Genomic DNA, 14,013 nt, shown 5'->3' on the forward strand with positions numbered 1-14,013 from the left:
CATTTGTTTTTGGATGAAAAACCTCTACTATTACACGTTATCATGTCCTGTTTTACATGAGACATAACAACATAAACGCCATAATGACTTAAATATGTTTTATTGAATTTGAAAATGGCATGAACATTCTGGAACTGTTGGAATTTATAATATAACCACGTTTAATCATTGCAACCATTAAACACTGTCCTCACATATCATAAGAAATCATAACTATCAATATTAATTCATCATTTACCACATGGAACACAAAACATGACATAATAAAATGCTTATTGTCGTCCTGCTCTGACTCATCCTCCAAATCACTCTCAGCCTCCTCATGTTGGAGGAACAGATCGAGGGCCTGTTGCACTGAATCTAGCTGCCATGATGTCACTGAAATGGTGCCTTTATAATGTTATTACAAAAGTGTTAAGAACAAAAGTATAACATTTTAAAAGATTTTCTTTTTTTGCGTATTTTGGGCTAAAAGAATGACGTTTAGGGTATTTGTACTGCTGTCAAATGTCAAAACGGGTCAAATTGACCCGATCAGCATGTCAGGGTTAAGAGAGGTGTGAATATGATCTGTAAAGCTAAAGACAAGCATCAGTAAAGCTCCACCTCGTCCTGAACGCAGATATAAAGTGAGGACAGCGCACGAGACTACGAGAGAGACAGACGGCAGAGAGACGGTCTGCCTGGACGTCATGGAGCACCTGTTGCTGCTGCTGCTGCTGGTGTGGAGCTCAGGTAGGACTCTGCTCTAGAGAGGATGTGCTTTATCTCAATACTTCTGTTGGATCGTTAAATCACAGAACAAACACTCGGGTCAACGACAAATAAGTCTTTTCAAATTGGATGTAAAGCACATTTCTGAGTGTGGAACAATGTGTTTGAATGAGTCTCATTTGTTCAATAACTTTTCAAAGTGGTTAAATGTATTTTTAACAGTATTTTTTAACGCCACCACATATTTGTAAATATATATATATATATATTTATATACTATTCATTATGACTAAAGTCTTTGACAAGTCTCCCTCAGAGTGTCTACAGAGCCTAACATACAAAACACATTTACAAAATAAGTATTTATAATAGATTAAGATTATTGCATTCTACTGGCCAGGTTGTTGGCATCTTAAGCATCCGATTTTACATTTAAACTGAAAAAAATAATAATAGAAATGTACAAATGAATACATGGAATATAATAGTTATTCACGTCATAGTTATCAACCATTTGGTCACTTTAACCTAATATTTATTGCTCTAAATTAATGTTTTACTTGGTTCCACCACCACATTTAGCAGTTGGGCCACCTGACAACATTAACAACAACAGGATTAATAGTGAATATTTCATAGTATCATAGTAATCATGTTCAGTACATACAGTGCATTAGATTGATTAGATGGACAGACTGTAATGGATTGTGATTGAGCAACAATAAAGTCTTATTTTCATATATTCATAAAGTAACACCAGCGCAAGACATTTAAAAAAAACTAATTTATAAATATCCAAATGCATTCATCAAATGTATTAACATGACATATAACATGACATATAATATTACATTAAAATGCTCAGCAACTGGAATGCAACACTACAAACTAAATACAAGTGGATTGTGATTTAACAGAAACACAAACATGTTTAAATTTGATTCAAAAAAATACTTCAATGATTTTAGAACTTGTGTCAAAATATTTCAAAACATGTTGAACCATGTACGGTCAACATTTCAGACACACACACACACACACACACACACACACACACACACACACACACACACACACACACACACACACACACACACACACACACACACACACACACGCACACACACACACACGTGACTAATAGACAGTAAACGATGCAGCATGTGATCAGTGAGGCTGTTTGTATCTGATATCAGCTTCACTGCTTCCTGTTCACTCTCCTACAGACGGATCAGAGCAGCATTAACTTACTGCTAATGCTGACTCAGCATTTACTGCTGCTTCACATTAAAACACTTCAACTAGACAATCACAATGGGGGCTTTTATTGTGAAGAACTCACAGGAAACAATGTGTTCATCACTGAGTACTGAGAGACGATCATGACTCGCTGCCTCTGATTGGCTGAACCCTTTCAGGCGTTCCAGTCGTTAGCCTCGGGCCTTTCCCAATACCAAGTACGCCAAGTACGGACTTGTGTACTTGGAAGTATGGATTATACTATAGTATAGTATAATCTATATTATCTATATTATAGTATAGTATAATTATACTATAGTATAGTATAATCTATATTATTCTATTGTATAATTATACTATAGTATAGTATAATCCGGTTCTTCACTTTATAGTATTTTTACGATCAAACCAAATATGACGATCCTGCTTTTTTTGTTTCCATTTAAAATAAAATACAAATTATATATATATATATATATATATATATAAGTATATAAACATACATATAATTGTGGATATAATTATATATATGTATACATACACATATATCAAAAAAAGATGGCAATAAAGTGACACTTAATATAATTAAATAGATTTTAAATTCCACAAATTTGATTAAAAAATATTGAATAAATTCACTACATTTTAACAAAAATAATAAGAATACCAAAATCAATTCCTCAAGCAAAACTGATTCATATTTACTAAGGATCTGAGCAAAAGTAATTTTGATTTACTCAATATCTGGGTGAACTTGATTGATTTGTATTTACTAATCCTCTGAATTTATTTAAATTTACTGATTATTTGAGTGAAATTGATAAAAGCGTACTAACTATCTGGATAAACGAGCAGTCAAGCTGCCAATATTCTCAACTACACAGTTAAAGATTCTCAGAGGTGAATTTAATGATGAAATATAAGAAACTTATAGAAAACGTACATTTCTGCTCTGTTTCTCTGCTGCGTTGGTGCTCAGCCATCTGGTGCCTCCGGACAAGGGTTAAATGAGAATTGAAAATTAAATTAACAATTAAAAAAAAATGTTCTTGTTTTTGTCGTATTGTCATAACAAATATTACCCTTTAATCTACTCTTCTGTGATTGGATGAAAAGGAAGGAGACGTTTAAAAAAACAGTTCAACTGTCTGACTATAAATGTAACAACATCACAATAAGTTTTAGATGAAAATTGCAAATACATTTAAAAACAAATATTTGTGTATTTCTCCAGAACTCCAGGCTGAAGGAAATCACACATCAACAGGTAAATAGAGAAAGAAAAGAGAAATAAAGAACCAGTGAAGCAGAACCAGCATTCAAGTTTGAGTTTGATATTTTATTAATTAAACTCATTTCTTTACTGACGACTCTCTTGTCTCTGTTCAGAAGCTGTCAGGTTGGTTGGAGGAGACAGTCACTGTGCAGGAACACTGGAGCTGAATCTGGGAGACTGGAGACCAGCAGATGACTCTTTGTGGAACCTGAAGAAAGCAGCTGTTGTCTGTAGAAAGCTGGACTGTGGCTCTGCTGTTTCTATGAGATGGAGAGAGGAGTCCTCAGAGAGATCTGTGTGGAGGATCAACCCTTACTGTGATCAGTCTGGATCTGCTCTGAGAGAGTGTTTAACATCAGGTTCCTCTTCCTTCATCCTGGATCTCACCTGCTCAGGTAAGCCCATCAGATTCATATTGTGGGTCACAGATCTTCTCAGAAATATAAGACTGAAAGTTATTTAGTGTCTGGTGTCTTTTCTCTCTCTCTCTTTCATCTTCTATCTTCTCTCCAGACTCTGTCAGGCTGGTGGATGGGACTAGTCTGTGCTCAGGCAGACTGGAGGTGAAGTCTAACCAGTGGTGGTCCTCAGTGTGTGAAGAGGACTTTGACCAGCAGGATGCACAGGTGGTCTGTAGGGAGCTTGGCTGTGGGGCTCCTTCAGTCCTCCAGGGGGCGCTCTATGGAGAAGTGGAGGCTCCAATGTGGACCAAAGAGTTCCAGTGTGGAGGCCATGAGTCTGCTCTCCTGGACTGTAGAAGCTCAGGCTCAGATAGAAACACCTGCTCACCTGGTAAAGCTGTTGGACTCACCTGCTCAGGTAGAAGAGGAGCTGCAGCTTTGATCTGGTTCATTTCTGTTCTACTGAAACTCACTTTGTTCTTTTTCTGATGACTCTCTTGTTTCTGTTCAGAACCTGTCAGGTTGGTGGGAGGAGACAGTCGCTGTGCAGGAACACTGGAGGTGAAACGAGGAGACTGGAGACCACTAGAGGGCTCTGACTGGACCCTGGAGATAGCAGCTGTTGTCTGTAGAGATCTGGACTGTGGCTTTGCTGTTTCTGTCAGACGGAGAGAGGAGTCCTCACTGAGACCTGCGTGGTGGATCAACTCTGAATGTCTTCACTCTGGATCTGCTCTGAGAGATTGTTTAACATCAGATTTCTCTTCCTTCATCCTGGATATCACCTGCTCAGGTAAGCCCATCAGTGACATCATCTATGTGCCAATCTAATTCATATGTTTTGGTCCAGTCCCTCCCTCACTACATCCTGTGAATCTGTCTATGAAACACTCTCTGAGGTGCTCTATCCCTTCATGAGCCTCACCTGTCTCTTCCTTATTCGGTGTACCGTTAGATTCCTCATTGTCTGCTTTCAAACGTGACTTGTTTGCATGTTTAACTCTACTGGCTCAGCACCTGGTGTTGCTGAAGTGGAGACATGTTTCTTCATCAAGTTCAAGGCACATCTTCTGAGGTGTGGATACTTGTGTTCATCAGTACGTCCCATAACTCTTCATTCATGCAGGTGTTTCCCTTGATTTGATCTCAGTGTGAATGTGCAGTGAGAGAATCTCTTTCTCAGCAGCAAAGCTGTCCAGGTGGAACACTGATACTATTTAGCTCTCAGTAAAGCTCTTCTGATGTTCTCGTGTTGCTCCTCATAGAAGTCAAGCTGCACAATGTCGTTGTCCTGATGTTTCACTTCCGTCTGCATGTGAGGAAAGTTCACAGTGTTAAAGCCTACTTGACAGCAGTTGTGTCTTTTAAACGTGTTTCCTTCACTGATCCTGTTGATGACATGTTCATCATAGTCCTGCAGCTCTAAACCAGCTTCGTTGAACAGTAAAGGGATATCTGTCACAAACACTGAATCCAGAAGCCACTGGTAGTCCTCTAGCTGTGCATCTTCTGCATGAATAAATATTCAGAAAGTCTCACTGAATGTCAACAATGTTCCTCTGCTCAGCCATCATACATCAGTGTGCTGCAGTAGGTCTCTGTGTTCAAAGCCCTTCTCCTCCAAGTGAGTCCAGAATACCGTTCTCTGTAGAGTCCTGGTCCCAACACAACTCACAATCTTCAAGGCAACACCCCTCCCTTCTTTCATGTTTAACATCTTCCACCATACTGCTTGCTGGTGAATTCTACATGATAATAAAGGAAGTAGAGGAACATTCTCTATGTTAGCACAACATGAGAATAATAATAATAATAACTGTATTGATATAGCACCTTTAAAACAGAGTTTACAAAGTGCTTTGACAGACAAAGCATTAAAAGCAAGGCAATAATAACAATAAGAGAAAACTCAGTGAGACAGTCGATATGATACAAATAAACTAATAAATAAATAAAAATTAAATAAATTTAAAAAATCAACAAATGAAAATCAAACAGAAATCAAACAGAAAAACGACATAATCACATAAAAGCCAGTATGTAAACATTTGTTTTAAGAAGTGATTTAAAAGAGATTACTGATTCTGAGAGCCGTATCTCCTCAGGCAGCTCGTTCCAAAGCCGAGGGGTCCTTAAGGCATCAGCACGGTCACCTTTAATTTGAGCCTCGACTTTGGAACAGACAGATGGTTATAATTTGTGATTTGAAGTTTGAATCTGAATCAAAAACTACTTCAAAGTTTCTGGCAGTGGACTTTTTGTTAACGCATTAATTAATTAACACTGACACTTATTTTATCGCGCATTAACAGAGTTTTCTTTCTTTCTTATTATTTTGAAAGTCCGTTGCTCACTGGCAGCGGTGGAGGAAGTCTTCAGACCACGTTGATGCAGCGTGTGGGAGAAGTTTAGCTAAACAAAAGCAATACAAGCTAACAAATGCTACAGAGAAGTGGAGACAAACTGCAGCTGATTAGTGTTGTGGAAGATGTGGGTCTGAGGAACGTTCTTAGGATTGCAACGAATGACGGCACATATGAGCCTGAAGACGCACCATCACAAGAAGAAAAGGCAGAAAATCATGCGATTAATCGTGATTAAAAATTTTAATCATTGCCCAGCACTAATTTATATATATACATATACATACACATTTATTAAAAAAAGTATGGCAATAAAGTGACACTTAATATAATTGAATAGATTTTAAGTTCTACAAATTTGATAAAAACATTTTGAATAAATTCACTAAATTTAAACAAAAATAATAAGTATTTCCAAATAAATTTCTCAAGCAAAAATAAAAAGAACTTCATTTGTATTTACTAATCCTCTGAGGGAAATTCATTTATATTTACAGATTATTTCAGTGAAATTGATAAAAGCGTACTAACTATCTGGATAAACGAGCAGTCACGCTGCCAATATTCTCAACTACACAGTTAAAGATTCTCAGAGGTGAATTTAATGATGAAATATATGAAACTTATAGAAAACGTACTTCTCTGCTCTGTTTCTCTGCTGCGTTGGTGCTCAGCCCTCTGGTGTCTCCGGACTGGGTCGTCTACCTTTGGACTACTGAAACAAAGAAATAAGCTCACTCTCCTTCCGCCTTAGCTAGGCTAACGTTAGCATATAGCAGACACGCCTGGAAGGGTGTAGCCAATCGGAGGCAGAGTAGGGGGCGGGTCTTTCCACCAGGCATTGTGGGTAGATGCGCCCAGCGAGTCGTGACAGTCTTTCCCATCAAAAACGTGTCAAAGAAACAAGACAGCAGCCATTTTGTTCATGTTGTTGTCAGTGGATTCATTCTTTGTTGTTCTCAGCTAATGACTGCTTCTGTCTGAAAGGTTCTCACACTGAAGTAAACTCCAGCAACACAATGCTTGTTGTGATGTAATGGTGTGTGTGTTGGAAATGTTTGGATGTGAGCTGCTGTCTTCTTAACTTTGGACATTTCTCTTTGTTTAGCCCCTCCCCTCAGGACGCTCTGCCTTCTGAGGGAAGGGGTTGAATAAGAATTAAAAATGTAATTAACAATTACATTTTTTTTCAATTTTCTTTCTTGTTTTTGTCGTATTGTCATAACAAATATTACCCTTGAATCTACTCTTCTGTGATTGGCTGAAAAGGAAGGAGACGTTTAAAAAATCAGTCCTTAAATGCAGGTTCAACTGAATATAAATGTAACAACATCACAATAAGTTTTAGATGAAAATTGCAAATATATTTAAAAACAAATATTTGTGTATTTTTTTACATTGTATTTCTCCAGAACTCCAGGCTGAAGGAAATCACACATCAACAGGTAAATAGAGAAAGAAAAGAGAAATAATGAACCAGTGAAGCAGAATCAGCATTCAAGTTTTAATTTGATATTTTATTAATTAAACTCATTTCTTTACTGACGACTCTCTTGTCTCTGTTCAGAAGCTGTCAGGTTGGTGGGAGGAGACAGTCACTGTGCAGGAACACTGGAGGTGAATCTGGGAGACTGGAGACCAGCAGATGGATCTTTGTGGAACCTGAAGAAAGCAGCTGTTGTCTGTAGAAAGCTGGACTGTGGCTCTGCTGTTTCTATGAGATGGAGAGAGGAGTCCTCAGAGAGATCTGTGTGGAGGATCAACCCTTACTGTGATCAGTCTGGATCTGCTCTGAGAGAGTGTTTAACATCAGGTTCCTCTTCCTTCATCCTGGATCTCACCTGCTCAGGTAAGCCCATCAGATTCATATTGTGGGTCACAGATCTTCTCAGAAATATAAGACTGAAAGTTATTTAGTGTCTGGTGTCTTTTCTCTCTCTCTCTTTCATCTTCTATCTTCTCTCCAGACTCTGTCAGGCTGGTGGATGGGACTAGTCTGTGCTCAGGCAGACTGGAGGTGAAGTCTAACCAGTGGTGGTCCTCAGTGTGTGAAGAGGACTTTGACCAGCAGGATGCACAGGTGGTCTGTAGGGAGCTTGGCTGTGGGGCTCCTTCAGTCCTCCAGGGGGCGCTCCATGGAGAAGTGGAGGCTCCAATGTGGACCAAAGAGTTCCAGTGTGGAGGCCATGAGTCTGCTCTCCTGGACTGTAGAAGCTCAGGCTCAGATAGAAACACCTGCTCACCTGGTAAAGCTGTTGGACTCACCTGCTCAGGTAGAAGAGGAGCTGCAGCTTTGATCTGGTTCATTTCTGTTCTACTGAAACTCACTTTGTTCTTTACTGACGACTCTCTTGTTTCTGTTCAGAACCTGTCAGGTTGGTGGGAGGAGACAGTCGCTGTGCAGGAACACTGGAGGTGAAACGGGGAGACTGGAGACCACTAGATGGCTCTGACTGGACCCTGAGGACAGCAGCTGTTGCCTGTGGAGATCTGGACTGTGGCTCTGCTGTTTCTGTTGGATGGAGAGAGGAGTCCTCAAAGAGATCTGTGTGGAGGATCAACCCTCACTGTGTTCACTCTGGATCTGCTCTGAGAGATTGTTTAACATCAGATTTCTCTTCCTCCATCCTGGATATCACCTGCTCAGGTAAGCCCATCAGTGACATCATCTATGTGCCAATCTACTTCATATGTTTTGGTCCAGTCCCTCCCTAACTACATCCTGGGAATCTGTCTCCAAAACACTCTCTGAGGTGGCTCCATCCCTTCATTAGCCTATCTTCCTTTTTCGGTGTACCATTAGATTCCCCATTGTCTGCTTTCAAACGTGACTTTTTTGCATGTTAAATTAACCTCTTGAACCCTAGGCCTATTTTGAGACCTCTGCTCGAAAATGTCATACCCAAACTCAAGAGAGTGTAAATCTCTAACTACAAGGTCTATTTGAATAATTTAAATGGCAATATAACACAAATAAATGTGAGCTTTGTTAATATGTGTACATATCATTGTATATGTTACTGGTAAATGATGAAGCGAATGTTACACACAGCTGAAATTGAAAATGTTCAGGTTCGCCTTTTCTTTGCGTAAAAAGCACTTTTATTGATTAGAAATGATGCAGACGAAGGCCTAAAATCTCCCAAATCATATCACAACACGTCAGCAGTCCTTTAAAAAAAACAAATTGGCTTTGATTAAGTGAAGAATGCCTGAGAAATCATTGCTGGTGTACAGGTCAGCTGAGGTCAGCCAACGTCAATTCCGATTTCGGAAGCAGCACATATAGCCATTTAATTGTACTTTTATATACGATATAATTATATATTTCACTTCTTTTATCACTAATAGTGTTCAATCTTATCTAATACAGCAGTTTGGCATCATTTTGAGAGCCTTGACCATATAGAAACCTGTAAAACATGGCTCATTTTCGTCAGAGTTTCAGTTTTACGGGATGTAATTGAACCTCACACGGCCTGTGATTGGCCGATTTGCGCATTTCACACAGATCTGAATCCGGAAGAGTGTGGGCATTGTAGTGATGTGTTCTTTGAGTTGTTTGACAGAATTTTAAGCCAATAAAATAATCGAAAACCGTGATCCGCCCCCATGGGTCAAACCGATTGGCCAAAACTGAAATTATTACTCATTCGTCATAGAAGCTCGTAGAGACTCAGTTGTTTCGAAGAACGAAGGACAGAGAGCTGCTGCACATGAGGAAAGGGATTACATTTGTTTGGGGGCGATTTTCTTCCAGAAAAACATCTAAAAGGTACGGAGCGTTTCAATATTCATGATCATGGGCTGTGTGATGATCTGCGGGAGAATAATTGTAACTTTGTAATGGTGAGAAGTAGAAGAATTCAGAAGCTATGCAGGATATGCAGTGTGTGTGAGAAAGTGCCGTAGATCGCGGCTGGGATCGATAACGGTGAACATTGCTCGCCTTCTCCTGGCGAGAAATAGGTGAAATTGTGAAAGTACTTGTAGTATCTTGAAGTACTTTGTGTAAATATATGTTTTTGAGTGATTAAAATAGGTTACATGGTCCATTTTATCAGAATTTCTTCGTCATGTACGTTTTTTAAATATTTTAAAATATCAATTTATTCGTTCTCAGAAGTGATTTGTACTACATGTGTGTACTCCAGTGGCGGGCCGTGGATTTTATACCTGGGCCTTCAGTGCTGTTCTACACTTCTAATATCCTCATTATGACGTCACAGCTACGGGTTATTATTTGTTTCGTGTAAAAGCCGCATATTCACATAACACTGCAACATTTGACAAATGAAATAAAATGTTACATGAAGTTCAACACCTAGCATACAAAACACGAAATGCAGAGTGCAGATACATGAATACGAGCATGACGGGACGCTGCGTCATTACCGGACAATACAGTCCAAATCAATGTAACACAATGACAAACTCACAAGAGCAGTCGCATATATTCGTATCACAACAAAGCAACAAATCAATCCAGCAGACCCGCAGCGGATCCACGCATTCCACCACACGAGCACGAGCCATTCAAATATTATTCATAAAAACGCCACGATAGACAAATGAACAGTAGAGGTAAACAAACGAAGTTCACTTACCAAATGCTGTCTATCCTCCTTTCTTTGTTGACAAAGAGTTTAATCCCAGTACATCAGTTCCAGTAAGAAGTCCTTCTCCATTCATTGACGCCAGTCGAGCCTCCCCAGTTATATTTCACCTGTTGTCGTCGGTCTTCCGCCGCCGGTCGGTTGTCCGTCTTCCGCCGCCGTTCGGTGGTCGTCTTCGACCGCCGTTCGGTTGTCTTCCGCCGCCGGTCGGTTGTCCGTCTTCCGCCGCCGTTCGGTGGTCGTCTTCGGCCGTGGACTGGCGAAGGGCGGGCCGCGGTTGTGGAGCTGTTTCCCTGCGAACGTGGTCGTTGAGTTGTAGATCCACTCGAGTCTCTCCAAAAGTACCGACTCTCAGTTAAAATGAAACACATTCACAGCCATAACATGTGCAACGCTTCTCCAGCGCTGCATACAAATCCTTTTCCTGGCTGGTCAGGGCTGCTAGCTGTGGGGTGTTTCTTACTATGTCCAGTTTGTTCAGGAATGTCCTTCTTGAGAAAAGCGTTCCCAGTAACTCCGCCACTAAATCCGTTTCTCCTCCTTCCGCCATTTCATATTAAAAAAACAAAGCTAGGTAAAATGTCTTTCAAATATTTCCACTTGAACTCTGTCTGCTACAACCAAAGCTCTGCTAGCAAGCATTATGTTTCGCGGGCACATAGTCACGTGCCCGCCCACTGACCAATCACAGCACACTCTGCACCTTGCGGCAGAGAGGCATCTGGACTCTGAGCTGCAGTAATGCTGACGTAACTGTAGGCCTGCAAACCGCTCTGGTGCGTCCATGAATCTCAAACTAAACATCTGATTGGTTGAAGACTATGTCAATCAACAATATCGTCCCCATTCAATTTAAACTGCACATGGAAGCACTGGGTGAGTCTGCAGGCTGGGGCCTCTCTTCTTACTAGAGACACAGAGGTGAAATCTGATTGGATAAAAGCTCTACTTAAAACAAGCTGCACTGGAAGCAGAGCAACTGAGGAGCACAGTAGCTGTGCAATGAGAAAATAAGATAATGGGAAAAATATTTTTTTAAATTATAATACATATAAGAAAAAATTAAATGTATTTAAGAAAAAATATTAAATTATAAAATAGCTATAACTTTGTGATTCTGTTTAGGCCAGAAGAGAAGGCTTTGCAGGCCCTGAGCTAACTTAGCTAGCTGGTTACTGATTATTATTATTACCTCTCTCTCTCTTTCATCTTCTATCATCTCTCCAGACTCTGTCAGGCTGGTGAATGGGACTAGTCTGTGCTCAGGCAGACTGGAGGTGAAGTCTAACCAGTCTAACCAGTGGTGGTCCTCAGTGTGTGAAGATGACTTTGACCAGCAGGATGCACAGGTGGTCTGTAGGGAGCTTGGCTGTGGGGCTCCTTCAGTCCTCCAGGGGGCGCTCTATAGAGAAGTGGAGGCTCCAATGTGGACCAAAGAGTTCCAGTGTGGAGGCCATGAGTCTGCTCTCCTGGACTGTAGAAGCTCAGGCTCAGATAGAAACACCTGCTCACCTGGTAAAGCTGTTGGACTCACCTGCTCAGGTAGAAGAGGAGCTGCAGCTTTGATCTGGTTCATTTCTGTTCTACTGAAACTCACTTTGTTCTTTACTGACGACTCTCTTGTTTCTGTTCAGAACCTGTCAGGTTGGTGGGAGGAGACAGTCGCTGTGCAGGAACACTGGAGGTGAAACATCAAGGAGACTGGAGACCAGTAGATGGTACTGACTGGACCCTGAAGAAAGCAGCTGTTGCCTGTAGAGATCTAGACTGTGGCTCTGCTGTTTATGTTGGAGAGAGAGAGGAGTCCTCATGGAGATCTGTGTGGTGGATCTACTCTGACTGTGTTCAGTCTGGATCTGCTCTGAGAGATTGTTTAAAATCAGTTTTCTCTTCCTCCATCGCGGATTTCACCTGCTCAGGTAAGCCCATTAGTGACATCATCTATGACATCATCTCTGACAGCAATGTTTCCAGTATGTTCCTTCCTCTGTCACAGTGACAGTCAGTGGGTTCCCACTGGACTGAACTGTAATGTTAACCAGGACAACGACATCCTGAAGTTTAGAGAGGTGGGCTTGTTTCTGGAAGCTTCAAACCCTCCATAGACTGCTGAGCTCCACCTGAGAGGACTCACCTGTCTGTCTCTGTCTGTCTGTCTGTCTGTCAGACCTGTGACATCACGTCCTTATTCAGGGTCCATCTTGTTAAATGGAGGGTAAACATGAACTTTCATCACTCTGTGTTTATAGACCTGCTGCTTCAGCCAATCATCACTGTGTCCTCCTCGATGTACGGGGTCTCTGATGCCCAGCAGCAGGGGGCTCCGGTGCTCAGGAGCTCCAACTTCACCATCTGCTGCTCCATCCAGCCACAGTACCCAGGAGGCTCCTTCCAGCTCACCTTCACCTCCTCCAACTCAGCACACAACTACACCCAGCCAGCTGTCAATCACTCTGCCCACTTCCTGTTTCCTGCTGCAGAGCCCGCCCACCAAGGAAGCTACAGCTGTGTTTATCAGCTCTATGTTTTTAATCATACCTTCTCCTCTGAGAGCCGTCTGCTCTCCATCACTGTCTTAGGTAAGCTGACTGTTTACATGCAGGTTTGAAGATGATTGGTCCAAACTGACTGAAGATAATCAGCTGACCACAGAGTCCATGTTGTTGTTTCTGGAATGACTCTGACTGCTGTCATTGTGTTACACATGTCATATAGAAACCAAACCTAAACACAGTCTATAAATGGCAACAGCTAACAATCTACTGTAGGACAGAGCAGGTTTGGTTACCAGGATAACTCTGGTTCTCTGAGAACTGAAGCACCTTCTGATGTGACCAATCACAAAAGCTCCACCGCCACCACATCGTCATAACACCCCTTAGCCCCCAACTCGCCATTTTCAGGTGTAGTTCCTCCACCAATCAGAAGCAAGAAGGCCGGTGTGCTCCAATACCTCACTCAGAGAACCAGGGTTATCCTGGAAACCAAACGAGACAGTCGTTAATGATACCGATTACGCTTTCAATTGACTTTTCACTAAGTCCCGCCCTCTAGCGCTGACTGGCCAATCACAGCGTAGCATGATCCAGCTCTGACCAGTAGCTCTGGTGATGAAAAGAGGACGTAGGTGATGACATCATTGTAACGTGAAACCAAGATGAACCAGATTATCTCTACTGACCACCAGGGGGCGACTCCTCTGGTTGTATAGAAGTCTATGAGAAAATGACTCTACTTCTCTCTTGATTTATTACCTCAGTAAACATTGTAAACATGAGTTTATGGTCTCAATCTCTAGTTTCAAGTCTTCTTCAATACAGCATGATGTTCATTTAGTAAATGATGGTCCATTTAGAGTCAAACAGACCATAAAGCAGGGGATGCTTTAGGGGCGGGGCTACACA

The 14,013-nt window shown here is 41.1% G+C and overlaps 1 protein-coding gene across 1 annotated transcript; it reads left to right on the forward strand.

Moving 5' to 3' along the window:
• Positions 1-692: 692 nt before the first annotated feature.
• On the forward strand, positions 693-13,518 carry LOC306696213 (scavenger receptor cysteine-rich type 1 protein M130-like; the record flags this gene model as incomplete). The annotated part of the gene is made up of 10 exons (XM_079159766.1): positions 693-735; positions 3,343-3,624; positions 3,743-4,048; positions 7,561-7,842; positions 7,961-8,266; positions 8,359-8,640; positions 11,837-12,151; positions 12,244-12,363; positions 12,859-13,052; positions 13,513-13,518. The coding sequence occupies 10 exons, from the start codon at positions 693-695 to the stop codon at positions 13,516-13,518; spliced, it is 2,136 nt and encodes a 711-aa protein (XP_079015892.1).
• Between the last annotated feature and the right edge of the window lie 495 nt (positions 13,519-14,013).

Source organism: Pholis gunnellus, assembly GCF_910591455.1.
Source record: "Pholis gunnellus genome assembly, chromosome: 5".
NCBI lineage: Eukaryota > Metazoa > Chordata > Actinopteri > Perciformes > Pholidae > Pholis > Pholis gunnellus.